General features: G+C 43.0%; 4 protein-coding genes across 7 annotated transcripts; 2 read left to right on the top strand and 2 right to left on the bottom strand.

Annotated features, from left to right (window-relative positions):
• Window positions 1-1,962: 1,962 nt before the first annotated feature.
• slc26a5 (solute carrier family 26 member 5) lies at window positions 1,963-13,033 on the top strand. 3 transcript variants are annotated; one of them, XM_083691978.1, is made up of 18 exons: window positions 1,963-2,103; window positions 3,493-3,711; window positions 4,311-4,450; window positions 4,572-4,682; window positions 5,933-6,117; window positions 6,580-6,744; window positions 7,261-7,496; window positions 7,637-7,784; window positions 7,979-8,092; window positions 8,305-8,382; window positions 8,681-8,776; window positions 8,939-9,045; window positions 9,280-9,349; window positions 9,519-9,611; window positions 9,959-10,084; window positions 10,526-10,738; window positions 10,987-11,041; window positions 11,821-13,033. In XM_083691978.1, exons 2-18 carry the CDS (start codon window positions 3,554-3,556, stop codon window positions 11,961-11,963), a joined length of 2,238 nt encoding a protein of 745 aa, XP_083548104.1. In that variant the 5' UTR covers window positions 1,963-2,103; window positions 3,493-3,553; the 3' UTR covers window positions 11,964-13,033. The 3 variants fall into 3 exon arrangements, with proteins under 3 accessions (XP_083548104.1, XP_083548105.1, XP_083548103.1); XM_083691979.1 differs by having other exon boundaries at window positions 3,312-3,711; XM_083691977.1 differs by having other exon boundaries at window positions 1,972-2,103; window positions 3,355-3,711.
• A 33-nt stretch (window positions 13,034-13,066) lies between these two features.
• psmc2 (proteasome 26S subunit, ATPase 2) lies at window positions 13,067-17,104 on the bottom strand. The gene is made up of 12 exons (XM_083692463.1): window positions 16,951-17,104; window positions 16,602-16,639; window positions 16,317-16,398; window positions 16,005-16,104; window positions 15,710-15,841; window positions 15,487-15,559; window positions 15,272-15,367; window positions 14,791-14,955; window positions 14,581-14,668; window positions 14,242-14,444; window positions 13,627-13,723; window positions 13,067-13,346 (listed from the first exon to the last, which is right to left on the bottom strand). The coding sequence occupies exons 1-12, from the start codon at window positions 17,018-17,020 to the stop codon at window positions 13,189-13,191; spliced, it is 1,302 nt and encodes a 433-aa protein (XP_083548589.1). The 5' UTR covers window positions 17,021-17,104; the 3' UTR covers window positions 13,067-13,188.
• A 270-nt stretch (window positions 17,105-17,374) lies between these two features.
• Window positions 17,375-22,443, top strand: dnajc2 (DnaJ (Hsp40) homolog, subfamily C, member 2). The gene is made up of 16 exons (XM_083692053.1): window positions 17,375-17,558; window positions 18,058-18,248; window positions 18,362-18,437; window positions 18,556-18,654; window positions 18,774-18,996; window positions 19,172-19,237; window positions 19,354-19,445; window positions 19,545-19,666; window positions 19,812-19,961; window positions 20,103-20,197; window positions 20,295-20,364; window positions 20,472-20,653; window positions 20,913-21,013; window positions 21,128-21,238; window positions 21,350-21,504; window positions 22,268-22,443. The coding sequence occupies exons 1-16, from the start codon at window positions 17,504-17,506 to the stop codon at window positions 22,334-22,336; spliced, it is 1,857 nt and encodes a 618-aa protein (XP_083548179.1). The 5' UTR covers window positions 17,375-17,503; the 3' UTR covers window positions 22,337-22,443.
• pmpcb (peptidase, mitochondrial processing subunit beta) lies at window positions 21,795-25,984 on the bottom strand. 2 transcript variants are annotated; one of them, XM_083692055.1, is made up of 13 exons: window positions 25,878-25,984; window positions 25,379-25,516; window positions 25,182-25,268; window positions 24,918-25,047; window positions 24,629-24,827; window positions 24,389-24,468; window positions 24,169-24,281; window positions 23,790-23,933; window positions 23,534-23,694; window positions 23,334-23,419; window positions 23,160-23,248; window positions 22,953-23,028; window positions 21,795-22,633 (listed from the first exon to the last, which is right to left on the bottom strand). In XM_083692055.1, the coding sequence occupies exons 1-13, from the start codon at window positions 25,959-25,961 to the stop codon at window positions 22,569-22,571; spliced, it is 1,452 nt and encodes a 483-aa protein (XP_083548181.1). In that variant the 5' UTR covers window positions 25,962-25,984; the 3' UTR covers window positions 21,795-22,568. The 2 variants fall into 2 exon arrangements, with proteins under 2 accessions (XP_083548181.1, XP_083548180.1); XM_083692054.1 differs by having other exon boundaries at window positions 21,795-23,028.
• Window positions 25,985-27,715: the final 1,731 nt, after the last annotated feature.

Genomic DNA, 27,715 nt, shown 5'->3' with positions numbered 1-27,715 from the left:
TGCTACTCTATTTTAACTTTATATTGGCTGTGTTAAAAAATGCGTTATTGCACTCTATGTATACGCTCTAGATAGAGTGCAAGAACGCATTTTGGTCTAGTCTAGACATATGTCTATGGATGTGCAACTTTGATGCTGGTGGGGCCGAATAAAGTATGTACTGTACTCTGTATGATTGGGCCGCAATACCCACGCACGCACGCACGCTCGCCAAACACGCACGCTCGCACGCTCGCACGCACGCACGCACACACACACACACACACACACACACACACACACACACACACACACACACACACACAGTTATACCCATGTATGCATTTATACTACTTATCTCTTATAACCAATTGTATTATAGCAGTAACAATCAACATACTCACTTTCTTATTGTGGAGTGTATACCTTCAAATAATCTCACAATACAATTAGAAAAAAAAATGAATCACAGTGAAATCAATGTATTATAATTATAATTAAATACTAAATATACTATATATAATATATACTATATATACTATAATGCGAAAGATACGCGGTATATTTAACACTTTATTAGGAACACTATACTAATGCAGCTATACTAAAACAGCTTCAATTCTTCGTGGCATTGATCCCACAAGATGTTGACAACATTCCTTTGAGATTCTGGTCCATGATGACATGATTGCATCACGCATTTTTCGGGTGCACTTTCAAGCTGTGAATCTCCTGTTCTACCACATCCCAAAGGTGGTCTATTGGATCCGGTGACTGGGAAGGCCACTGAAGAACACTGAACTCATTGTCATGTTCATGAAACCAGTTTGAGACGACTTTTGCTTTGTGACATGGTGCATTATCATGCTAGAAGTAGCCATTAGAAGATGGGTAAATTGTGGCCCTGAAGGGATGTTCATGTAATTTTGGAATTAATATCTTTGTTTTGATAGGGTCTCTGATTTGCAAAGGAATCAATTACACACTGTGTGGATCAGGTTGTCATTACAAACTGAGCAAATGGAGAGGAACAAAACTGCTCAGGAATGCGACCCTGAGGCCTAGGGAAGACTTACAAAAATCTACAAAGTTGAATGGTGGAGAGGAAAAAGCACAGTCGATGGGACAACATCATCTCAGTCACTCTACAAAATTGGTCTATAACCAAGTGGCCAAAAAGAATCTCTTAATGGAAAATAATCTATCTCATATCCATAAGTGTTTGAAACATAGCCTACTGGCATTATGACTGCCAATGGCCCCTGGTGTGAGCATTGATTACTTTGTCTTATGATGACTGTTGGATAGATGATTCACTTACTTAAACAAATGTATTTGTAGTACGTCGCTTTGGATAAAGGCGTCTGCTAAATGCCATAAATGTAAATGTAAATGTTATTATAATGATATATTGGGCCGCCTATCTAATGTTGGCTAGACATGGTAATGTCAAAAAGCAGACAACTCTGCCATCTGGTGGACTTTTATTGTAACTATAATATTTCATGTTTATTGTGTACTTGAATGATGAATGATGTTTATATATTTACACAGTAACATTTGTTTTAGGGTTCGTCTTTTAAATAAGTCGACCCATATTAAATGGTGGTAAATGTGGTCAGATGTTTCTACATGTCGAATAGGCCACAAGAGAGCACAATCTGTCATTGAAAGTTGTCTTTAAATACAATGTAAATTCCATCTACACATAATGTAGAAATTACAATGCAATACTTTACATTAGGCTTGAGAATGTTTTAGGTTTTGTAATGCTATGACACATTTGTAGGGTTTATGAGAGTTTCCCTTGATCATAATTCCAGTGAACATTTTATTGGGGGACAAAAATCATTTGAGAGGGAAGGCGAATTAAGAAATATAGAGGAATTTTCCACTTCCTTGTGAGGAGAAGAAATACAAGTCCCATGATCGCAGGGTGTGTGACGTAGCACATTTACGGAGGCTCCACACTCATCAAGTGAACTTCCCTGGTGGAGTGAGCAGCTGTCGACGGTGGTTAAAGGGCATTCCCGACGTTAAACTGTAACCAGAGCTTTGATGCGCGGTCGGTGTTTAAAATTGAATTCGCGGCAGTGTGTGACATCCTAGCAGAGGTTAAAAGAGGTAAGAAACTGTCCATTACGATGCATCTTTCACGTGTTTATGATACTGAATTGCCGAGTGCCACATTCTTGCATTCCCCTCTAAACTGTAATTCTGGTTCAAAAACATTTTCTTACCGTATTTATCACGGTATTTATAATTCAAAAACCCTTTTATTCTAAGAAAGTGGTCGTGTTTGGTTAGTGTAGGATCAGGAACTATCTAGCTGGATAAAGGGAAATTAAACAGGAAGGTGCGTTAGTGATTGTGTCACTGTTGGATAAGATGATGCTACTCCATCATGTCTTGGTGGTTGTCACTAAATCAAGAAATTCCGGTTAAGTACCGCCTTATCCCATGTTTAATAATTTGCTCTTTCAGTAATGTTAGATTATTAGAATGACAGGAATTATGTTTACGGGTCACAGGCAAGTTCTCGGAAATCTCTGCACCTGTGATGCTGGAAGCCTATACCGCCTTAACCACCATGCAATAGCCTGGTACCCACTAAATGTAGCTCAAGTTTGTAGGCTTTTAATGAAAATAGGTAGATATCTTACAGTTCTACATTTTGAGTTGTTTTTAGCCAGCCACACTCTAGACATAATAAAGAGTAGTCTAATATGGTAATGTTTCACCTTTCGCCATTTGGCGATTGAAGCTGAAGCTGAAGCCAATAAAAAATAAGGTATAATATTGGATATCTATTCTTAGTTGGGCTACTTGATTCCTTGCAGCTAAGTGGCCGTAGAGAAAGGTCAAAATTCTCTGGGTTTGGCAAGCTTTAAAGGCAAACACGATCTGCCTCGTATGTAGTTTGGATAGTCCCGTTGACCAAAGATGGACCTCAATCTCTGTACTGATAAGAGTAAGTAAGTCTAACACTGATTTAGTTTGTTTTTACAAAAAGCAGATATTTGATCACTGTTTTGCGACCTGTGTGAAATTGGTGGATGTACTCTGAATTCGACTCAAACTCCCTCTTGTTTTCATAAAAATGTTCTTTTTTTAACCTACAGTAATCTCCATAAATATTTACATTAATCCCCATAAATAGTTGTTTTAATATTATAACTCTCTGGGTTCCTATGCAGGTCTGGAAAGTCTGGAACGATATGGAATACAATATTGACTATTTCCAGACCTATTGACCTACTACGCATTGAAAAAGCTAAAAGAAAACAATTGACACAGTTTTGTTTATTTTCTTTGTAATGGAAAATGTGTAGGAACCTTGTTACTTGGTTACTTGTGACTACTCCACTCTACTAGGAAAAGGGTAGAAAGGATAGGTGAACCAAAGACAGGCAGCCGAGAGAGACGGGACAAGAAAAGAGAGAGACAGGAGTAGAGAAGAGAGGATCGAAGGAAAGAGACAGAGAGAGTGAATTGAAGACATCTTTCCACCAGGCCACAGCCCTGAACCACCCCCACGCCCCCTCTTGGACATGCCCAGCATCCTCTCTGTGTTATGGAACATGTAACGCCCACCACGGAGGATGCGCCCGCACCGCTGATGTACCACGTGGAGCGGCCCGTATACGACGAGGCCTACCTCCACACCCAGCTGCTGCACCGGAGAGAGAGGAGCCCCAGGACCATCAAACAGAAGCTGGCCCAGCAGTTCCAGTAAGTCTAGATCAACACCAGAGGGTGGCCAATCTTCTCCACAGAGGGCAGGTACAGGGTTTAATTCCAGCCAAGCAGTGCCACCTGATTCAACAATCTTGATTGATGACTATATTAAGTTGATTAGTTGAATCAGGTATATTAGGCTACTGCTTGATTGGAATGAAAGCCGCTGGCAATCTAGTCCTCACAGGCGTGTGACTGGACTGAGAATGGTATAATACCTTCTGTTGCAGAGGTTGGTTAGTAACACTAGTTGCTACATCACTGATTGTAAAGTATGAATGAGGTGGCACTCCTTACTACACTACTGTTCTATTTCTGTGTCTGGAATATTACATGAAGATAGGTGTGTTCTAACCCCAGCTCTACATTTCTCTGTAGACATTTAGTCACCTGTCAAACAAGAGCTGTCATTAAGAGCCATGTTATCACTTCTGACATAAAACGTGATGACACTGGAGCTGGAATGCATTCAATGATATTTCCTGCATTAATACACTCACAATGTTTGGCAGTCATATACCACTATTATCTGGTTGGCAGGAAGCTTCTCTGATAGACAACACTCCCTCTCTCCCTTCCCCCACCTTCTCCAGGTGCTCGTCTGAGAGGGCCAAAGCTGTTGCTCTGAGCTTCCTGCCCATCCTAACATGGCTACCAGCCTATCCGGTCAAGGAGTACCTGTTAGGGGACCTGATCTCTGGCCTCAGTACAGGGGTCATGCAGCTACCTCAAGGTCAGTAGCCATGGGCTGAGCCAACAAGGCCAACACCTGTTTGGAGATAAGGTTGTTTGAATGGGTGTTATGCTGTCTATTTGTTTATTTCTCTCTCTCCTTCCCTTACCCCCTTCCCCAGGTCTTGCCTATGCCATGCTGGCTGCTGTGCCTCCTGTGTATGGCCTCTACTCCTCCTTCTACCCTGTGCTGCTCTACACCTTCTTTGGGACCTCCAGACACATATCAATAGGTGAGCTATTCCAACCATGGGCCTCTGCCATATCCCCTGCCTCAATAAACGCCCTCCTGAGGAACCCCTTGTTTTGTCTGTGTTATTCTCGCCACTGTCTTTCCCCTAGACAGCTGTACCCTTTTAACCTGTGCCCTTTTTACTGTGCCAAGTACACACTGACAAATCACGCCAACTTTCCTCGGGTGCAATTCTGGGTGTCACCACTACAGATTACATGACAAAAGTAATTGCTTATTTCACAAGTTCAAATTTAAGGTAAATATAATCTGACACTGTTTTCACTGGGAACTAATCGGCGTGTCCTCAACTTGAGTGGCAGGGTGGTTCTAAGAGGGAGAAAGAGCAAGAGACGCAGTGCAGTCTCATGTTTCAGCAGTCACGTTACTCTCCTCTTGACCGTTTGCTGAGTCACGAGACACTTGTGGAAAAGCAGATCTGAAATGACCTCGGATATAGTTAATGCCATAATAAAAATGGCCGCTGCCCAAAACAATGTCTTAAACGGGGGCGGTCACTCTAGCAACTTATAACCAGCTCTCTCTCTCGCTATGGAGCAATATCTGGGTGCCCGTTCAAGTGTTGGGCAAGAGGGCCTACTGCACGGAGGTATCCACAGTCAGATGGCTTGCACATTCCAGACGCACACAGCGCGCACGCACATGCACACGCACATGCACACGCGCATGCACGCACACACACACACACACACACACACACACACACACACAGCCCTATCCTTCTGTAAGTCATATATCAGTACATAGAAAGGTCTGATAAGTATTTTTTAGAGTGCTTCATTCCTCTTACGCCAGACACATAGACTTGCTTTGGCAGTTGGCCTCTGTGTCTACAGGTGTTTGCTGTGGCAACACTGATAAAGGGACCTGACGCCTTGGCTACAGTAGGAGACTGATTGATTGGTATTGAATAGGCAGTAGGGATGGGGAGAGAGAGAGAGTCTTCCGTACATGTCATTTTATTGATGATGATTCATGATACTGATTCAATGTGATATAAGTTCCCAGGTTTGACCTTTGGCTTTGTCTCTAACAGACATTAGTTATACCCGTACCCCAACCTCATAAAGCCTAAACCAATGTACCCTCATTGTATTTTTCATCGAATGCAGTATGACATCCTGGTCTTTTAATCGTACTGGGTGGCCACACATTCCTACTATGCTTACTACTCTAGGTACAGTGGTATGGAATATATGATCTGAAATGCTCCTATACTGTCCCTCGCAGGAACCTTTGCAGTGATCAGTCTGATGATCGGAGGCGTGGTGGTGAGAGAGGCTCCTGACTCCATGTTCGACACCATGGCCCTGAACCAGAACGGCACCAACACGTCCATGTTGGACACGGAGGCCCGCGACGCCAGGAGGGTCCAGCTGGCCGTGGTGCTCACCACCTTGGTGGGACTCATCCAGGTGGAATAGACTTTCTTCTACTCTCCAGAGAGAGGACCACCCATACACACCAACATTAAACTACAGAGCACATTTCTATGATGTTGTCAGAGATGCAGATATGAATCCCATTATAGCAACGGTATTTGGAAGGTCCTTTCCTTGAACCCCACACCTTATCCTCCGATGAGTTTTGAAAGGAAGGCGGAGAAAGAGGACACAAGGATAGGCTTTTGAGATTTGGCCATAGTTTACTCAACACAGTGGGACCCTTAGTGCAGTAACGTAGACCTGTGTTTACATTGACATGCGAGCAGCATGTTGATGTGTCATCTTCTCTCTCCATGTTCTATTTGTTCAAGTTCTTTTCCCACGTTAAACTTCCTGTCACATAATACGGTACAACAAAACACATTCTGTACTAATGTTACACGGGTTTCCAACATTGTTTGTTGTCTTTCTTCTCTCTCTCTCTCCTCCCAGCTGGTGCTCGGTCTTCTCAGGTTTGGTTTCGTGGCCATCTACCTCACGGAGCCCCTGGTGCGTGGCTTCACCACGGCAGCCGCAGTCCACGTCTGTGTTTCTCAGCTCAAATACCTTCTGGGCATCAAGACCGCCCGCTTCAGCGGGCCGCTGTCCGCCCTCTATGTGAGTGATAAGGACCTAGAGGGGGTCTTCAGGCCCTGGAATAGGCATCTCTATTTGATCTCACAATATGGATAGAAAATTATATGAATTCAAGAAACAAAGTGAGACAATACTAAAGTATTTTTTTTTTAAAAAGAAACAGGTGCCCCTCACCCCTAGGGTTTCTCCATTGGTCTGCACTAACTCCTCTGTGTGCCTTCTCTGGGTTGAGTCTGGTGGTTTATTGTGTGGAAAACACATGGTTTGTTATGGGTGCTCATCCACAAATTGCGAAATAATGTCAACCACTGACCTTGGATTCAACCCTGACAACATTCTTTTTACATAATCCCACACAGTTGTGATGATGTGATGATCTCTCATTCTCTCAAACACACACACACACACACACACTTGTTTGCTTATTGAGTTTACAGAGCTCTGATCTGTGAACAAACACAGATACACACACACACACACACACCCACATTCCCACTTCTCTCACACACCCCTTTGTCTCTTCCCCTCCCCTCTCAGAGTGTAAGAGCCGTGTTCAGTACAATTTCCAGCACTAACATCACTACGCTCATTGTGGGCCTGGTGTGTATCGTGTTCCTCTACGGAGTTAAAGACATCAACGAGCGCTTCAAGAAGAAACTCCCCGGGCCCATCCCTGGAGAGATCATCGTGGTCATCGTCTCGACCGGGATCTCCTACGGTCTCAGTCTGTTTGACAACTACCAAGTGGAAGTGGTTGGGAAAATCCCAACAGGGTACGTCAAGTTCCCCATTACGAGTCCAACAAAGAGTGCTTGTTGGCGGGATTGCATAACATATAAATATATATAAACGTTTTATTACAAGGTGTCTGTGTTCCCTTTTTCCATTGATGGTGTGGTGTTTATTTTGCCAGGCTGCTCCCACCTGCCATCCCAGACTTCTCCCTTTTGCCTAACTTGGTAACCGACTCTATTGCTATAGCGGTTGTCGGCTTCTCCATGGGGATCTCTCTGGCCAAGATCTTTGCTCTGAAGCACGGGTATAGCGTGGATGGGAATCAGGTTAGTCTGGAACTTCAAGTCAAATGTAGTGACCCACTACTAGTGATATACTGGTGATCAACCAGACTATAACCCTCTCCCTGCTCCCCACTGTTAGATCTCCTAGTGGTCTTACAGTGATCTACTGGTGATCTGGTCACCTAGACTGCCAGCCCACCCTGCAGTCTATCTAACTCTCTCTCTGCTCTCCATAGGAGTTGATTGCCCTGGGCCTGTGTAACTTTATCAGCTCCTTCTTCCACACCTTCGCCATCACCTGCTCCATGTCCCGCAGCCTGGTGCAGGAGAGCACAGGGGGCAAGACACAGGTAACACACACACACACACCCTTCCTGTTTACACAGTCCTTAGTGTGTCTCCAAGACTGTTGTTAACATTACACAGTTGTCCCTTTCATCAAATGTGTGACCTCATCACAGTAGCATAATTGGCGCCGTAAAACGCTTCTCATCTACAGTGAATGAAAGCCAAATGATTAATGATTGCTGACTTATCTAATCTTGTGTGTGTGTGTTTACAGATTGCGGGGCTCTTGTCCTCACTGGTGGTGTTGCTGGTGGTGGTAGCCTTTGGTTTTGTCTTCCGGCCTCTGCCACAGGTGGGTTCAACTGTAAACCCACCAACCTCTTTGGTTATCTGTCTGACAGCGTAGAGCATAAAGAGGAAGTGAAGTTAGCAGTTAGTTTCATTTGCTGTATCTCTCACAGATATGTTACAATGATACATTTTTAAGAATATTCAGAGGTTGACTTAAAGATGGAATTTGAACGAACATGTGCTCATATCCTATTCTCAACTGTAATTCAATATTGAATGTCCAATCATTAACAGGGAATAAACCCTAACTATGACCCCCCCCCCCCCCCCCCCCCGCCTCCCCCTCCTGTCCCTTTCAGACTGTATTAGCTGCCATAATTATGGTGAACCTGCTGGGAATGTTCAAACAGCTGAGGGACATCCCTGCCCTGTGGAGGACCAGCAGGATCGAGCTGGTGAGTCTCGACCGCAACTCTACCTCATCTGATAACACCTGACCTCATCATGACCGCATGGCCCCAGAGAACAGGACACACACTGATCTGATCAGATTCATTTTCATGAAAAAGTCATCTTTTGGACCTGTGACCGTTGTTGTGTTGATCTGTCTCCTCCAGGCTATCTGGTTGGTAGCCTTCGTAGCCTCGGTGCTGTTGGGTCTTGATTATGGGCTTCTGGTGGCCATTGGATTCGCCATCCTGACGGTGATCTACAGAACACAGAGGTACTTCACTGTCCTGCTTATCAAGTATCTAAGTGGGATGAGCCCTTTCTCTTAGTTTAAAAAGAAGCCACACAAGTAATCATTTATTGCTCTTTTATAATCAGTTTACTATACAATGTAAAACAGTACAGTATGTGGGTAGGTACAGAAATCATTTGAAATGTGATGCCTCCTAACTTTTGAAATTAAATTCCTGTAACTTGTGATCTCTCCTGTCCCCTTTCTGCTTCACAGCCCAAAGAGCGTTATCCTTGGCGAGGTCCCAGACACAGGAATGTACTGTGATGTCGATGAATATGAAGAGGTAAGATGTGTTGTCTTTTTACAGTCTTTTATGAATATTATGTGCCTATGCCACTAAGAAGAACTCTACTGTGTAGTGTAGTGGTCTGTCTTGTATACCAGTGGGAAGAGTCAATGAAATGCTGTTGGCTGTGAACAAGTGAGAATGTGTGATTCTTTCTTGGTTTCAGGCGGCTGAGTGTGCAGGGATTAAGATTTTCCACTCCAACTCTTCAATCTACTTTGCAAACAGTGACCTCTATGTGAATTCCCTCAAAGAGAAGGTAATCTGTGTGTGCTTGTGCTTGTTCGTGTGTGTGTGTGTGTGTGTGTGCCCGCGCATACTTGGAATATGCAGGGTTGTGCAAGTCAAATTTTTTCGCCTAACTTATGTTCCGGGTAAAGCACCTGGGAACGAGTCTTTATCTGTGATGCCTCTGTCATGGTAACTGCACATCTCTTCTCTGCAAAGCAAATAAATATAACCATTGTCTCTCAGCCTTATTTATTTATTCATTTTTACATTTTAGTAGTTCAGCATTCTTATGCATTTCCAGTGTGGACACAATGACGTGACATAAAACATGTGCAAGGCAATTCAAGCAAGCAAACTTTGCATTTGTGTTTCCAGACAGGAGTGGACCCCGCTCAGCTACAGGCTGTTCAGAAAGCCAGAAGAAAACTGAAGAGGGAGAGCACGGAGAGGCTAAGCCAAAATCAGAAGTCTCCACAGAAAATGAATGCCGTGGTCAAACTGGTGAGCCCATTGCTGAGAAATAATCACTTAAGTGTGATGTGATTTGGCTTCTCCTGTCCCTCACAATCTCACTCTGTCTCGTGGTTCTTGTTGAAACGCACCACATGTTTACAGTGTCATCACAACCCCTGAAGGTTGGGCAGAATTGAACATCATTGCATCGATGCCCTGTCTAGAAATAACCCTTATCCCATGGCCCTCTAGACACTTGTAGATCTGAAAAGACTGGAAAGGTGTAACAGCCTGTCAGAGCGCACGGGGGAGCTACTACCATGTTGCTTATACCCATCCACTCCAGTCAAATCTAAACTAGTGTCTAGGTCCTTCTGGACATAGGTGATATATCTGCTGAGAGGCCTTAATGTAGCCTTTGTGTAGGCAGAGTTGTGATTGGCTGACTGTCATATCAGTCTCCATCATTCTCCTGTGTGATTGGTTCAGGATGTGGAGTTGGGCGTTACCCACGAGGTGATTGGGGACGGCTCCCAGACCAATCTCGCCGTGCAGGGGAACGGGCAGGTGGCTGAGTCCCACACAGAGTCAGACTCAGAGGAGACCAGGTTCCTGGAGCCCCTCAGTCCCATCCACTCTCTCATACTGGACTGGACCCCTGTCAACTTCATAGACTCCGTGGGAGCCAAGGCCATCAGACTTGTAAGAGCTTCAGCTTAAGTGCCCAGAGCACTGGGGTGCATTCAGGAGGGTGAAACGCTCACAATGTTGCAGATAGAAATATCATGTATAGAGCTGACATGATTCCTTATTTTCAGTCTCAGGGAAGCATTACTGCTCTACTCACTGTAATTCTGTTTTAACGTTCTACAACGTTGTACACACAAACACACACGGTCTGAGTGTCCTACTTTGTCATGTCATATCCTAATGAAGGTTTCTCTCTGCAGGTGATAAAGGAGTATGCAGCTGTGGACGTGTGTGTGTTCATCGCTGGGTGCAGCAGTGAGTACCTGTTCATCTGTGCTACCTGTGTCTGATACAAGATACCTTGCTACATTATTGATGTGAAGGAACTTGAGAGCAGCTCTGAGCCAGAGGTTTAAAACACTTTTTCACTCGAAATAAAGAACGTGAGACTGACACGAGTCTTCCCCTTAAATTGGGATAAATCAAATGAATAATTTATTATCGTTCATTCGATACTCAATTCAGCTCTAGTAAAATACAATCAACAGAAAGAAAAACTTGCAAGGAGAGAGCAACAACATACCCCGGGTGAAATAGAATAGCTGTTTACTGGAAGCCACAGCTCCCTCTGACCAAAACTAGAACATTCATTTGTTATATACCGAAAAGACCTTCTACAACATGTGCGTGGAGAGGACGGATAACTTAGTCCCGTAACACCTGTATCTCACCCCGGGGCCATCGTTGTCTAAATTCCCCACCTATCTCATATTCTCAAAACATAGCTTCCAACTCACAAGGTGCTTCTACTTAATAACACATTACACAGCCAGTATTAGTTGTTCCTGAGCATGAGGGACAGAACTGTGATATGCGTTTAAACCTTCTGTTACATACATTTTAAGACAGTTGGTCACAACAAAGTGTAAGAAATAGTATGAATGGAAGTTCAATAAGACCAATTCCTGTGATTCAGATTCCTTCACACTGATGCAGGCTTTGAATAGCATTTAACACTGCACTGATGGTTGTATGATACTGTACAACTTATATTATTATATATTCACTATGTATTCTGTGTTGTGCCCGAAAAGGGACGCTGTTGGCTGAACTCCGCACCCTGCAATTCTTCAGTGGGGTCGCGACCCCCGAGCTAGTCTTCCCCACTGTCCATGATGCCGTGCTGCACTGTCAACGCCGGACGAAGCCTTCTCCCGGCAACCACTCCATCCAATGACAGCACAGGACACAGGATGACATCAAGGGGGAGGGGAGATGCCTAGGGGTGGCAGGTCAGGGACCTGGCCCAGCACAGGGGGGAGGTTTTTGGGCAGGAGCTGGTCTACAACCCCCTAGACCTCCAACCAGCATACTGGAGAGTAAAGACAGATAGACAGACACAATGGAGACCATCTGAATGGTCATTTCCAAGTGCCATTTAGCTTTTTTAAAATAGAGAAATGTGTTAATAAAGATTGGTTTAGTTTGGTTTTATTGCAAACATTCCGACAAGCCGATTGCTTTGTGCACACTTGGCATCGCATGCCAAGAGAAAGCATTTTAGGTATTTACTTTACTAGTGTTTTAAAATTTGTTCTGCACTTTTCTGGTTTGTACAGTACTTCACGACACTGGGTCTCAGTGGAAAAGTAAACAAAGTTCTATCAGGTCATCTTTTATTTGTGCTAAAGGACTTTTTAAGAGCAACACAATTAGTGGTTACATTGCTGAGATGAAACAGAGCAACCAAGTGAAAAGAGACTATTCTAGGTGGAATGTTGTGGCTCTGATGTAAGGCAGCACAAACCTGAATACCAGCTATTCTTACTGTCATGTGTGTGTCTATTGTTGCTGTGTTCAGTGTTACTAAAGCATATCATACTGTCAATTTCCTGCTGAATGTTTATGAAATGTATCATATTATAGTGCCTATCAGTCAGTGTACAAAAGAAGTCGACAAAAACACTAATCAGCCATACTCTCAGGATGGTCACTTAGCCGTTGTCACGACAACATTCAAATAACCTGCAATCATTTGTAGGTCCAAGCGTTCAGTCATTGTATGCAGATGTGGTCGTTGCATAAATGCCCTTGAATTACAGCAAATGTCTCCATAACCATTCAGTACTGCATTTGCTCTAGTTCAAGTCAGATCCATAATGCTGTATGTTTTACTTTGCACAAGATGTTGAATTTGTGCATTTGAAATATTTTTGTACATCAATAAAATGTTCTATTTAGATGTGGTGTAAATATCAAAGTGTGTACACACTTTATACATCAATAAACATTGACACTTTATAGTAAGATTTGATGTGTGGGAGACAATGAAAACTCACATCTGAATAAAGTTTTTATTTTTAGGTAATCTTGTAGAATGACACGACAGAAAATGATGGTTTCCTCCCCCAAGAGAAAACAAAAACAAAGGAACCACACACAAGCAGGGACACAAACACAGCTTAATTGTAGGTCATGTATCTTGGGGTGGCGCTGAACTTGGCGTAGGACTTGATGACCTTGTTGACGGCTTCCAGGAAGTCCTTCTCTGTGGCGATCTTCCTACGGGCGCGGATGGCGAACATGCCGGCCTCCGTGCACACACTGCGAATCTCAGCACCTTAGAGAACAGACACACACACACACACACAAAATGACTTAATTCCTTTTGCCTTTCCATTCATTTGCACTGAGCTGATGAGACTGGACAAGTGGAAACACTATAGTGGAAGCCCATCATTGGGCTGGTTTCCAACATTCCATAATCAAGGTATTATCTCATCACAGGTCAACCACAGAATATATGCTGTAACAGTGCCCCCTTGTGGCACACCAGAATACCACCAATACTACAACAGCAAGGTCCGAGAACATAGTATTTCTTTGCAGTCAGCACTTACCTGTGCTGTTGGGGCAGAGACGAGCCAGCAGCTCAAAGCGGATGTCCCTTTCCACACTCATGGAGCGTGCGTGGATCTTGAAGATGTGAGTACGACCCTGAAACAGACAGTCCATTACCACACGCCATCCTACTGCACCATCATGGGGTTAAAATAATTAATTCTTTAGACTGTCTTTATTAAATATGTTTTTAGGGAATTTCTGCTTTATTGGGATAGAGACAGTAGAGATTGAGAGGAAGGATGGGAGAGAGAGAGAGGAGGGATGACATGCAAGATATGTCGAATCGGAATCGGAACCAGGAACCTTGCGATTACGTGATAAGTGCATAAGTGTGCTACGCCACTAAGCGCCCCAAATAATTAATTCTTGAGACTGTCTTTGTAATGAGTTATGAAAAGAGAGCGCCGACAGAATTACAATAAGAACACAAAACGATGTAGGAGCATGTTGGGATCAACGGTGACGCTATTCTGTAAGTTCATTTCACTGTTCTGTTCTGAGTGTTTCCAACGGATGTACCTTGCTAAGCAAATTCATGACGACATCCATTACCTCTCCTTAAGGTTCCCAGTTCAGAGTCCATTCTAATCTAAACAGACTACGGCACCTACCTCCAGGTCAGGGAGGCTGAACTCGATCTTCCTGTCCAATCGTCCGGGCCTCATTAAGGCAGGGTCCAGGGTGTCGGGCCTGTTGGTGGCCATCAGGACCTTGATGTTGCCTCTGGGGTCGAAGCCGTCCAGCTGGTTGATGAGCTCCAACATGGTCCTCTGGACCTCGTTGTCCCCACCGGCACCGTCGTCAAAACGGGCCCCTACAAGTCGGAGTGATATATTAGACAACAGGCAGACGCCATTATATCTACAGTGGACTGTCTTACACAACTGCATTGAGCAGTACATGTTTGGTATAGTACAAGTATAGTATAGGTATACTAAAAAGATGCTAACCTCCGATAGCATCAATTTCATCAAAGAAGATTAGGCAAGCCTTCTTAGTCCTGGCCATCTCAAAAAGCTCACGGACCATTCTGGCACCCTGGACAGGGAGAGAGAGAAGGGTCAGCCAGGTTCATTTACATTGGTTAATCACATTGCAACTTGGTCTTCTCCATCAGGTAGGTAGGTAAGTGTGTGTGTGAGAAAGAGGCAGAGACTCACCTCTCCCACATATTTCTGGACCAGCTCAGAGCCGATGACTCTGATGAAGCAGGCGTCGGTTCGGTTGGCGACGGCTCGGGCACACAGGGTCTTCCCTGTACCAGGGGGGCCGAACAGCAGGACCCCCTTTGGGGGCTCGATACCCAGGTTCACAAACCTCTCAGGCTAAAGGGGGACAGGGGCGAAACAACAAGAGTCATCAGCAGAGGCACAAGGTCTCTGTCTCTTAGCTGTGGGTATAAGATCTGAAGGGGATAATAATTCATAATTATAATTATAAATATATCAAATAATTATTTGTTTACATAATACTGGAAGGTCTGTTTGAAATATAAATGGAATCACTAGTTTTTTGTCATCAGGTATTACTGCGCTGGAGTTATTGCTACATTTATATTTGAATGTCATCAAAACCTTGAATTGTATCTATAATATAATTAGTTTTATATAATAATAGTATGGATAATCCTGAAACACTCACATGGAGCAAAGGAGTCTCCACCACTTCCCTCAGCTTCTCAATCTGCTCCTTACATCCACCCACATCACTGTAGGTCACGTCAGGCTTCTCCTCCACCTACAGGGCAGAAAACCACACCTTTCACTTTTAGTTACATCACATTTTACATTGACATACAGTCCAGCCTTCCTACGTACGATGTGGCTCAAAAACACTGTTGTTGTATCCCAGCTCACCTGCATCATAGTGACTGTGGGGTCAATCTTAGGAGGCAGAGGAATGTGGATCTGGTACTTGTTTCTGTCCACACTGGAGGATTCACACACAGAGGAGAAGTAGTTTAATATCTTATAATAACACTGTATCGGTGACAGTGCGGGACATCTAAACCCAAGAGATAGTTTTCTTATTTGACATTATGAAGCTATTTCAATCACATTTCTTCTCTCCCCTCCTTACCCGACTCTCATGCCCTCCTCTATGTCAGTTGGGGCCACCTGATCACTCAGGTCCACCACAAACTTGGCAAACTGCTTCACGTTGATGATGTACTTTGGGTCTTCAGAGTCAGCGTTGATGATCTTGGTGCATCTGTCAAAACAGACAAGTGTTTATAGTGCTAGTTGTTCACGATTTCTTTCATCTGAGAGTTAAGTCCTTTGTTGTCAAGCACCCTGAAATCCATTGATAATCCATTGTTATTTTAATTAATGTCTAATGTTTACTTGGTTGTTCATGGATAAGCTTGTCATACCTTGCCACCTGCAATGGCTGCTCGCTCTGTAGAGTCTGTTTGTCTGCAGCCAGATCCCATAGTGCAGGGGGAGCCAGGCCAGTGTCAGATTCCTTGATGCCTGTACAGTAAGACAACACTTAACTTTAGTGCCCTTACCAAACACATCATACTGGAAGATGTATTTGATATCAAAGTGACATTAATGGTGGCTACGATCAGTTCTTCTGTGGCTATAATGCTACACAAATGTACTTCATTCAATTTGAATGTTTGCCTAAATGACACAGCACCGTTGTCACTTGTCAGGTAGGCTGAAACTACAATACATACCAGTCAGCTCATTGATCTTCTTGAGCAGGTTTTGAATGTCATCTTCCACTTGCTTAATCTGTCTGGAGTAGGTGCTCTGGCCCTGAACACACCCAGGAATACAAGACAGCAGGTTCAATTCACATGGTCTTCACAAAGCCATAGTCTAGGTATTTATGTTTGCTTAAATTAAAGTAATAATCAATAACTCAATCCAGACAATTACAATGTATACACTAGTTGGCCATGATACAGGTAGATTTAAACAGAAAATTGCCAAATATTGGCTAGAGACATAATACTTACATAGGTTTTCAATAAGGCAATGTCCCCCTCATCCAAAGCTGAGGAGAACAACAATAAAATAAACATTAGTTACCAACTTGCATACAAACATCCCCTTCATGCTAGCTATATAGCCAGCTGGCTAGCAGGTTTAAGCCTGGCTACCTGAATAAATATTTCCTAATCAATGATAGACACTAAACTTCATATTTGAAACAAAACCTCAAAAGATTATTTATAAATGTGTCTTCAGATTTAGAATGACAATGACGCTTGTCTACCTAGCTAAAAGCTACGCTAACAATCTAGCAAGCTAATGTAGCTAGCAAGTGAACAAAGTGGATTTCTTATAAGAGATCTCATCAAATACCTCTGATAGGTTTGTCCTCCTTTTCCTCTTCTTTGATTTTCCTTTGATCGCCTCCTAAATAATCAGGCATTGTGGATCAAGGTATTACTTCTAGTTAATAGTTAGATTTTTGTGCTTCAGCACAACAAGGATTACACAGCAGGTTTGGTATCTTCCGCTGTGCACAGTTGACCGGAAATAGAGTTCGGAATGTTCTTTAAGACGAACCACTAATTACATAACTTCCCCAAAGTCTTAAATAATGTTCTCTTCTGGGGTTTCTTAACATTCCTTACCCTTCTTTAGAGTCACAGTTAATAGTATTAAAGCAATCCAATATTATTAAAATGGTAAAATTACCGCAGAATCGCACATTATTTTTAGGAACTAAGATGAGGCGTCATATGTGTTCTTACGGACGTATAATGATGTAAAGGCCAGTGCTACTCAGTACTGCATTTGTGAAAGCAGCGGGCCCATGTGGTGCACTTAGAACCGGCGACATAGCACTTTAGAAATACATTTACCTGAATAAATTTCATAGCTGAATGTTTGTGTAGCTGAAATTTCCAAGATGCTAATAGAAGCATTGGATGGGGATGTTACTGTCGTCTGTAATGCCATTACTGGTAAGCGTTGAATGACAGTAAAATACTGCTGATACTGACACTATTCGTTAGCATAGCTAGCAATCATTTAACATTGCTACTACAGCCAGCTAGGTACATTGCTAGCCAGCTAATACTGAAGTGTTATTCAATGTCCCAGGTATTGTAATTCATCTTTGGAAATACTACTTTGGAAATAACTTGGGGAAACCAACCGTGTATAGGGTAGCTGTTGCGTTTGCTAACCAGCTATATCTCTGAATGACTGCACTTGCTGTACATTTATTAATGCAGACGACTTGCTGTACTTTATTAATCCAAACTACGTTTAAGACAACATTAGTTTTTTTAGGGCAGTTATATGTCGTAAACTGACACTTTTGAATACTTATGGTTGAAGTAACTGCAGCAGGGGCTCTCATTAACTTGTCAGTTCAGTGTGGTGGTTGCTGGCTGTTAATAGATTTGTAGCTAGATTTAAGTGATAACTGATATCCCCCTCCATCCCCTCCTCCTTCAGCCTCGGTGCAGATCCAGGTGGAGCCAGTTGGTAGGTGGTTTGAGGCCTTCCTGAAGAGGAGAAACAGGAATGTATCTGCCTCCTTCCAGGAGCTGGAGGAAGAGGAGGAGCTGTCTGAGGAGTCTGAGGATGAAGAGCTGCAGTTGGAGGAGTACCCCATGCTTAGAACACTAGACCCCAAAGACTGGAAGGTACCCCAGTCAGATCTCAGTGGTCACAGGACTGCACATCAGAACTATCTTGAATATTGCGATATACTGTCTTGATTATGACAATTGATAATGGATGTCTTTCCCTATTATAGAATCAAGACCACTATGCTGTCCTTGGATTGGCTCATATGAGGTATAAGGCAACACAGAAACAAATCAAAGCTGCCCGTGAGTATCATTATACCCTATTCTGAAACACAGTGTATTGGTAGATGGTCAAGTTTCTGAGTACATAAGAAGCTATTTCATGCAGTATTCCAACCAAATTTGCTGTATTTCACAACAGATAAAGCAATAGTGTTGAAGCACCACCCTGACAAAAGGAAAGCTGCAGGAGAGAAGATTGTTGACGGAGACAATGACTACTTCACTTGTATAACTAAAGGTAAGGTCATGGGGTCATTGTGTGGCTCACAGTACACTAAACCAATTAAGTAATGATGTCTTATGAATCCAAGCTGTTGTTTATGATTTGTCTTCTCTTTTGTGGTTCTCTTGTATCAGCTATAGAAATACTGTCTGACCCTGTGAAGCGAAGAGCGTTTGACAGCGTGGACCCAACCTTTGACAACACTGTGCCGTCAAAGGGCGAGGGCAAAGACAACTTCTTTGAGGCGTTTGCTCCAGTTTTTGAAAGGAATGGCAGGTGGTCTACCAAAAAACATGTGCCCAAACTTGGCTCTATGGATTCCACTTTTGAGGAAGTCGATCATTTTTACTCTTTTTGGTGAGTGTCCTTATTATGTGGTGTGTGTGTGGACAGTCAAACTCTGTCATGCAAGCAAAATATTCAGAATTGGGAACTTAAAATAGATATACTAGTAGTATGATCAACCTCTCAGTTGTTATGATGATTACAATGTCATTCAATGATATTGATGGTTCACTCTTTCTTAATGAAGGTACAACTTGGATTCGTGGAGGGAATTTTCATATCTTGATGAAGAGGAAAAGGAGAAGGCAGAATGGTGAGCAACATCACAGCCTGGTGTTCAGACTCCTCGTTGAGTGCTAGCATAGAAATGAGCAACGCTAGTTCCCTTTCTTCAGTTGTCTGACTTGTAAATTCTTCTCTTCAATTCAGTCGTGATGAGAGGAGATGGATTGAAAAGCAAAATCGTGCTTCCAGAGGTCAGAGGAAGAAAGAGGAGATGAATAGAATAAGGACACTTATTGGTAAGGCCAATTTGCTCACACTTCTACACTTTATTTGAAATCTTATTCTGAGCTAGCAATGATCCCTGCATTGACTTTGTTTCAATGCCTCTGTTACAGACACTGCCTATAGCTTTGACCCCAGGATAAAGAAGTTCAAAGACGACGAGAAGGCCAGGAAGGAGTCTGAGAAGAAGGCCAAAGCTGACGCCAAGAGGAAAGAGCAGGAGGACAAGGAGCGGGTCAGTCAGACACATGCTAACATTGATTGATCTACCTGACAGCACATTGTAGTTCCTTTCCTTAGGTGTGTTTCCTTGGAGCCGGACCTGTGCATCTGCATAGTGTTGTATCTTCTAGATCGGCAACGTGTCTGTGTTTCCCTAGGCTCGGCAGGCAGAGCTGGAGGCGGCGCGGCTAGCCAAGGAGAAGGAGGAAGAGGAGGCCAAACAGGCCGCCCAGCTGGCGAAGAAAGAGAAGGAGATCCAGAAGAAGGCCATCAAGAAAGAGAGGTCGAAACTCAGGACAACCTGCAAGGTGCCAACATAGGGTGTTACTGAAGTTGACCGTATGATGTGGTGGCTAGATATGTCGTCTTCATTGTTTTTTTTTTATAGATATCTTTGCATTACCTGGCCACTGTCTACATATCTATTGTATTTCTTTCTCTGCCCATAGAACTGGAATTACTTTGGTGACAATGAAGCTGACACCGACAGTGTGAAAATGATGGAAGATGTGGAGAAGCTTTGTGACCGTCTGGAGCTAATGAGGTAAATGATTAATAGAAAACAATGTAAAAAGATGGTTCTTTAAAAAAATCAAATAAATCAAACAACACACAGTTTACATTGCACTCTGTTTCTCCAGTCTGCAGTCCCTGAATGAGGTGCTGGCATCGAGTTCGAAGGAAGAGGGCAAGGCAGCTGTGGAGAAGCAGGTAAAGAGGGAACACACGCCTCACATTGACATCTGACACAGCACAAAGATCTGGCATTGCTGTGGCCAACTTGCACCTTCTGACTGTGAGTGTGCATGTGTACGCAGGTGCAGGAGGTGAACGCCCAGCTGCAAAAGGAGAAGGAGGCAGAGGTCCAGGCCAGACAAGCTACCCGCAGCTCGGAACAGGCCAGTGGAGGCTCCGGGGCTGGAGGCAAGGGCTGGAACGAGGAGGAGCTCCAGCTGCTCATCAAAGCAGTCAACCTGTTCCCTGCGGGAACCAATGCCAGGTACTCAACTGCTCTGCTTATTATGACATGCTGTCTGTCTCAGACTACTGGTCTGTTGGTATTCAGGTTTTCCTCTTATCTTTGTTTTATGTCAAGTTGAGGTTAGAGCAATCAAAACCTCTGCTTTGCTGGTGACCCTGTTCTGCCTTCAGGTGTATGTGCACGGTGTCTTGTTTTAGTGGCAAAAAAAGAAATGTCTGAGTTCACAGTAAATGAGAGATTATTGTTGTTTTCATGAAAAGTTTTTCTTGTCTTGTAGATGGGAAGTCATTGCCAACTACATGAACCTGCACTCCACCAGTGGCATCAAGAGGACAGCCAAAGATGTCATCAACAAAGCCAAGAATTTACAAAAGCTGGGTGGGCACCTCTACCACGTAACCAGGTTCTGGGGTCTTACACCTCTAAGCCGATGTTGAGACTAACTTTATCCAACACGCTCCTGAGATTATTTAACCCTTGTTTTGTTTTCAGACCCCCACCAGAAAGATGAGATTAACAAGAAGGCCTTTGAGAAGTTCAAGAAGGAGCATGCTGCTGTGCCCCCTACAGTCGACAATGCAGTTCCCTCAGAGAGATTTGACGGTGAGTGGGCGAACAGTAGAGTTGACTGGCTTATTTTCACTCCCAATTCTGTATATCTGACTGTTTTCTTGTGTAAGAGACTAATGGCCTTTTCTTATTTCTCGGCCTCAGGTGCTGATGCCAACGCTGCATCCTGGACCACGGATGAGCAGAAGCTCTTGGAGCAGGCCCTGAAGACCTACCCAGTCAGCACCGCCGAGAGGTGGGAGAAGATAGCCGCAGCCATCCCCGGACGCACCAAAAAAGACTGTATGAAGAGGTATAAGGTAAGCTGACAGAGGCCATTCTTGACAGTTGATGCTCGTGTGTGTGCCTTCCTTTAAGTGAAATGTCCTCCCTATTTGGTATGTGAAACTGAAAAAGTGTGTGTACTCAATGGGGCAAAAATGTTCACTGTTGCAGAAAGAAATGTAATGTGTAGAGCTGACATGATTCCCTTTTCAACATGACCTTACCTCCAAAACCTGACCATGGTACAAGAAATCCATGGTCTCACGAGACTGATGCCAATGTTTTACCTGAACATTCAGTAATGTTGAACCCACCCAAACAGACCTCAGGATATCAAATCTGACTTTATTTATATAGCACCTTTCGTGCAAAATTGCATTACAAGGTGCTTAACTTACAGTGAATATAAACAGTAATATAAAGAAATGATAGTATAGGAAATACGAGACATGGTAGAACAGAGACCAGTGCAGCACAGTAGAAGAGGGTCGATTAAAATAAGATGGATTAAGAGAATGCTAAGATAAAAAGGTATGTCTTAAGATTTCTTTTAAAGGTGTTTACAGATTGTGACGCCCTCAGCTCCTCTGGCAGGCTGTTCCAGAGGCGAGGACAATAGACACTAAATGCTGCCTAACCCTAGTTCTTTGTCCTCACCCAGGGAACAACTAAAAGGCCAGTGCCAAAGGACCTGAGTGATCTAGAGGGAGCATATATTGAAAGCATGGAAATGTGACAATTTTTTAGATTGTCAAATACAACTAGATATTAATATCTACTGTTTCCTCTCCAATATAGGAACTGGTGGAGATGGTCAAAGCCAAGAAGGCCGCCCTGGATCAAGTGGCTGGGAAAAGTAAAAAATGACATGCCTCAAGCGGAAACGACAATGAAAACAAACTAATATCCCCCTTGTTATTTTAAAGTTACTGTGTTGGTCTTTATTTTATAATAAAAATTAAAGGAAAAAAAAATTACAGAAAACTTAAATACACTCTGTTTGTAAAGTTGGTTTCTTTATAATACTGTACAGTTGGCTGTATAATACTGTACAGTTGCTTTCGATGAACGTTGGTAATTCTCCCGAGAACGTCAACGCTCAGGGTTTCATCCAGTACATCCCACTGCGAATCCGGTTGTAGTCTGGGAGCTGTTCGATTGGCCCTGAAACAAAACAAGGGAGAAATAGTATTTGCTTTTCTTCATACCACAGTGTGTACAGTCTCTGAAGTACTCAAAACCTTGAGAGGTGAATTGAATTGTTTTGAGCATCAGGTCTTAAAGTTAGTGCAATACTGTATGTACTGTTGTTTCTGCAACTGTCAAACTGAAAAAAAAAATGTGTATACTGTATTTATAGCTGACATTGAATTACTTTTTGTTTGACAACCCTAAATGGCCTTATGATTTGAAGACCGAAAACTTGCCAGTAAAACAGAATTGATTTGAATGGATGTCAATAAGAGGAGAAACAAAAACATACCGACTGCTGCAATGGCGGGAGATTTGTCATAGATGTATTTTGTACACACGTCCTTGATGGTCTTTGCATCTATGGCCTTTTGAGAGGGGGGGGGGAAACAAAAACATTTAAAATAAAGACACCAATAATTTCCAAATACATTTCCACAAGTGTTTTTGCTATGTTTTCTCTCCTTCTAACAATGCTACATCATTGCATGGTACTCACATCAATTCTGGCCTCCAGTTCGTGCAGAGGGATCCTGCGGCTGTAACACAGCATCTGTCTACCAATATCCTCACAGATTGGGGTGGAACCTATTGCAAGTGCATTATCATTTTACTTGAGGGATAACAAAGACTCAACATTTTCTTTGACCATCGTGGTGTAACATGAGCATACCATCAAGATGGAGGAGCATGTTAGTCTTGAGGAGGTTCTTGGCTCTCGCTACTTCACTCTCAGTCACGCTAGTGCAGAGCGACATCCTGAGGTAAACAACAAAGTAAACAGTAAAATCTACCCATCAACCACTTAAGTTTAAAGTCAGTGCGAGCTCTTGAGTGATATGTGTAAGTGCATGCCCACTGCCTATAACTCACCATTCCAACTGGGTGAAGTGCATCATCTCGTCGATGGTGCCAGGCTCACACACCATGTAGAGTCCCCAGAGACCTGTGTCTGTGTAACACGTGTTGAAGGACTGGAAGCTGTGGCACAGGTTGCCCTGGCACGCCATCTGTGCCAGCTTGCTGGAGAGATTCTAGAGGAGATAAACAAGGAATAGACTGTAAGAAGGGAGACACCTGGAAAGAGTTGGATAAAGAGGGGAAAGATGGATGACAGACATTAACTCACCACACCCCCACCGAAGGAGCGGTCCCAGTTGCCGATGAGTGTGTTTGCCACCATGAGGGGAATGGTGTCAGGGTGCGACCAGCCCACAGCCTCCACAGCGATGGCAATATGTGCTAGGGGCATCTTGTCGTCACGGACACGGATCTGACCAATAACAATGAATTCAAATGGCCAATGTACCTCAGAGAATGACAGTATGGTGTTTTTTAAGGTAGCTGATATGGTGCAAGTTTCCTCAGAAACGTGGAGCTACCCACCAAGACTTAGTATAGAGCTCTGTATTAGTTAAATCTGAAATAGCAAAGCGTGGGGCACATCAAAGTTTCTTATTTCTGAGGAGCACTTGAATGCAGTAATAGATAGGGCACTTCCACCTTACCTCACTTCCTGTAAAGTCGCAAAGAGGAAATGCTGGGGCCTCTCCCTTGTATCGGGCAGGCAGCTTCCCAAAGTGGTACTTGGCCAAATCAATCAGCTCATTGTGTGAAACCCCTGATGAAACAAATAGTACAAAACATGCTCTACCAAATGATGACCTTCCATGAGCTCCACATATCAACTGACAAGCACCAAGTGAGCACAACCATGGTGGATCTTACCTCCAGCTGCAGCCAACACAATCCTCGGTCCTTTGTAGTGGGTGGTGATGTATTCAACAAGGTCTCCTCTGTTGATGGTTCTGCATCAAACACACGGAAAACTATAGTAGACCTTATAATATAGCCCCTATATTTACTATAAAACAACACACAGCAGTAGTATAGTACAGCATACAGTTCAGAGAGCTGACAAGACTGACTCTAGTCTAGGTGTGTGAGATAGACAAAGTTCAGACATACTTGATGTTCTCAGTGGGGCCCAGGATGGTTCTGCCCAGCGCCGTCGTTTGGTAAGCAGTGGCGTGGAGGTAATCAAAGACCACTTCCTGCAGGTTGGTCTCCACTTCCTGCATCTCTCTCAGGATGACCCCTCGCTCTCGCTCAATCTCTGCTTCCCCCAATGTGCTGTTCTGGATGATGTCAGCGAGGATCTCCACAGCTGGAGACAAAGGCGGGGGGGGGGGGGCATTATAAACTGTTTCACCATGTCAACATATGACAGTTGATCACACATTCACTGTTGCCATACCTCTGGGAAGGTCCTTTGTAAATGCCTTGGCATAGTATACCGTCTGCTCCCTTGAGGTGTAGGCATTCAGATGGGCTCCCATATTCTCAATCTCCAGCTCCAAATCTAGTTGTGAGCGCTTCCTTGTACCCTGTCACACACACGCACGCACGATTGACACACTGGACCAGTATCAAACATTGCGATGGAACAATGATTGCAATTGCAATGATGTCTTGCAAAGGCGTCTGCTAAATGCCATAAATGTAAAATTGAATGTCTTACTTTAAATGCCATGTGTTCCAAGAAGTGTGCAGTGCCATTATTCCTCTCATTTTCGTATCGACTACCTGCATCTATCCAAAGACCAACCTGCAAAGACGGCACTTGTTCACATTGGTTGTCATCAAGGTCAGTGTTTCATATCAAAATGAATGCAGCTTTTAGCTTGAGTAGGAACACGGATGGTGTGTGTTACTTACAGTGCAGGTTGACAACCCCGAATCCTCGGATGCAACACGTAGTCCATTTTCTAAGGTGGTAACCTTGGTTTCAGGGACATTTAAAACCACTTGGTGAGCGGCTTGTGTAGCCAGGAGTCTGTGTGATCCAACGACGGGCTGCAATGAATAAAACAAGAGGTTATAATGCAGCCTGACAGCTGGGGACCCAATAGTGATGTAATCAATTGTTAACAAAATGTTGTTATCTGGGGCTTGTCATCATAATTATGTCACATCTCATCGACTCAAATAGCCTAAACCTATACTACGTAACTAATACATCGTTGTCAAGGTAAGAAGTGTGCACATAATTCGCAGTATCCATCAAGAGAGGCAGTTTTGATCGCCATCCTTCAGTCCATGCAAACACGCCATGCTGCGTAGCCCGGCTGACATCTTATTTGTAAAATGTGCTTCTCGATCATTATAGCAAGGTTCTTAGGTTGACTCTGACACAATTCTGGTTATCGAGTCTTACCCTGGATAAGGCATTAGTCGTCAATAAACTTCGTTTTACGAGATATCTCCCAACGGAGGTAAGACGCTGTAAGGACGTCGCCATGTTGTTTATATGTCACATGTCTGTTGCGCAAGTGCAATATGCTGATGTAACGGACAGGCAACCCGCCTACCTTCCTGATACATCCGGAGAAAATACATCTTGCTACATTTTTGTTACATATTGTACTGAAATGTAACAAATATCCGACACGAGCACTTTCTCTCCCTGAGGCCGGTAATAGTGGCTGATGCTTTGTTGTGGTGTGAAGGCCGACTTGGAAGAGGGTTGATCACGTAACTTGAAACTTTCCCCAGTTCCACAAGAGGACAGCAAAGACACAGCAAAGAGACCGTGTAGCCTTACAGCTGTGTGTCTTGGCAGGAGAAGAGATGTGAGAAGTAGGTTAGCTGGTTATCCTTATTTTAGGAGTTCATTGCTCTAAATGTTTCATGTTAAAACCATTGGCTCTTAGGTCTATGCATCTTTTTTTAATTCATCTTTTTTTTTAGTACAGACGGTGAAAAACGTAGAGATCCAATGTTCACACTTTGGGAGAAATTAAATGAAGCAATTTCTAATAATAATAATAATAATAATAATAATTATTATTATTATTATTATTGTTATTGTTATTATATTATTATTGTTATAGTAATAATTATAATCATTGCAACCCAGACTTGATGAGTAATGTAAATGCTCAACCATACCAATGCCAATGTAATGCTGGAACATACACTGTTGACCACAGCTACATTAAAAAACATTGACATTGCTGAATAGGAGAGTGAGCCTTATCTACCACAGGGAGCATATTCACTGACTCCCTATGGGAGCTGGGGCAGCAAAGCATTACATTGAAATACTAACATTATTACAAGGTAACCCTTATGCCCATATTCCAATCAGAAAATATTTGCTTTTGTCAGTTGTCTGTTTGTCTTGTTACTATAATTTTGTCCATTTTGTTCATTCATTTAGAAAGTCAGTATCTGATTAGCAACATCTCACTCAGACCACTAAAATGTCTATACATAATTTCAATATTTGATCTATAAACTGAACATTTTAATTTTGACTCAAAACATGTTATTACATTGTTCCTGAACCAAGCTAGAAAAAAAGTCTCTGCACCAGACCAGTGCAAAATAGGTATAATGTATTTTTGTTAAAACAATTAACAGTGAATCTATGATTACCTTTTGTGTTAATGATTAAAGCAAATGTTCTTAAGGCATTTCACAATAAATATTTATTTTGGATTCATGATGCCAATTTGACAGAGGTTTCAATGAAAATGAGTACACCGTGGAGGGTGTTGAACATGCTATGTTTCCAAGTGTTAGCAATTGTGAGTTTTGTGTAGTTTTGAAAGTTGGGCAAATACTGATCTCAGCATCAAAGTGAAAAAAAATTATAATAGTGTAGCTTATGAGGAGGCTATGTTCAGATATCAAATATGAAACCACAATTTCATCAAATTTGCCTTACAAATGAGGGTTTTTAGTAATGCAAAACTGAAGAAAAGATTCTTTGTAAACAAACATACCCAGCTCAAAGATTGCATCTAATTAAGGTAAAAGTCTGTTGTCGCCTTTGCCTGCTTCAGGCTAGAATAAAAAGCTTTTAAAAAAACAAAAAACTGGGTGGATTTGTCAATTGAATCGCCTTGGAAATGATCATTATCGCGATACATGTCTTCCACATGAAAGTGACAGCATTCTGCCAGGCAACACTTTTGATATCCCCAGCACTAACGGCTGTTTTCATATTTGCTGTAGGATGTTTCTCTTATGATGAGCTGCCTCTGCTTC

The sequence above is a fragment of the Argentina silus genome, assembly GCF_951799395.1.
Source record: "Argentina silus genome assembly, chromosome: 20".
Classification (NCBI taxonomy): Eukaryota; Metazoa; Chordata; class Actinopteri; order Argentiniformes; family Argentinidae; genus Argentina; species Argentina silus.
This window is presented reverse-complemented; position numbering and strand designations above follow the sequence as displayed.

What these genes read in the sequence shown, in the direction of transcription:
- pmpcb (XM_083692054.1), bottom strand. Translation starts at nt 25,961, where the DNA reads ATGGCGACGTCCTTACAGCGTCTTACCTCCGTTGGGAGATATCTCGTA. An exon ending in GCGACTTTACAGGAAGTGAG is followed by an intron (nt 23,934 to 24,168) that starts GTAAGGTGGAAG and finishes GTTATTGGTCAG; the next exon opens with ATCCGTGTCCGTGACGACAA. An exon ending in CATGCTCCTCCATCTTGATG is followed by an intron (nt 23,249 to 23,333) that starts GTATGCTCATGT and finishes CACTTGCAATAG; the next exon opens with GTTCCACCCCAATCTGTGAG.
- slc26a5 (XM_083691978.1), top strand. Translation starts at nt 3,554, where the DNA reads ATGGAACATGTAACGCCCACCACGGAGGATGCGCCCGCACCGCTGATG. An exon ending in GTGATCTACAGAACACAGAG is followed by an intron (nt 9,046 to 9,279) that starts GTACTTCACTGT and finishes TCTGCTTCACAG; the next exon opens with CCCAAAGAGCGTTATCCTTG. An exon ending in TGAATGCCGTGGTCAAACTG is followed by an intron (nt 10,085 to 10,525) that starts GTGAGCCCATTG and finishes TGATTGGTTCAG; the next exon opens with GATGTGGAGTTGGGCGTTAC.
- psmc2 (XM_083692463.1), bottom strand. Translation starts at nt 17,020, where the DNA reads ATGCCTGATTATTTAGGAGGCGATCAAAGGAAAATCAAAGAAGAGGAA. An exon ending in CCACAGTCACTATGATGCAG is followed by an intron (nt 15,368 to 15,486) that starts GTGAGCTGGGAT and finishes TCTGCCCTGTAG; the next exon opens with GTGGAGGAGAAGCCTGACGT. An exon ending in TCCAGAAATATGTGGGAGAG is followed by an intron (nt 14,669 to 14,790) that starts GTGAGTCTCTGC and finishes CTCCCTGTCCAG; the next exon opens with GGTGCCAGAATGGTCCGTGA.
- dnajc2 (XM_083692053.1), top strand. Translation starts at nt 17,504, where the DNA reads ATGCTAATAGAAGCATTGGATGGGGATGTTACTGTCGTCTGTAATGCC. An exon ending in CTTCACTTGTATAACTAAAG is followed by an intron (nt 18,655 to 18,773) that starts GTAAGGTCATGG and finishes CTCTTGTATCAG; the next exon opens with CTATAGAAATACTGTCTGAC. An exon ending in ACTGTATGAAGAGGTATAAG is followed by an intron (nt 21,505 to 22,267) that starts GTAAGCTGACAG and finishes TCTCCAATATAG; the next exon opens with GAACTGGTGGAGATGGTCAA.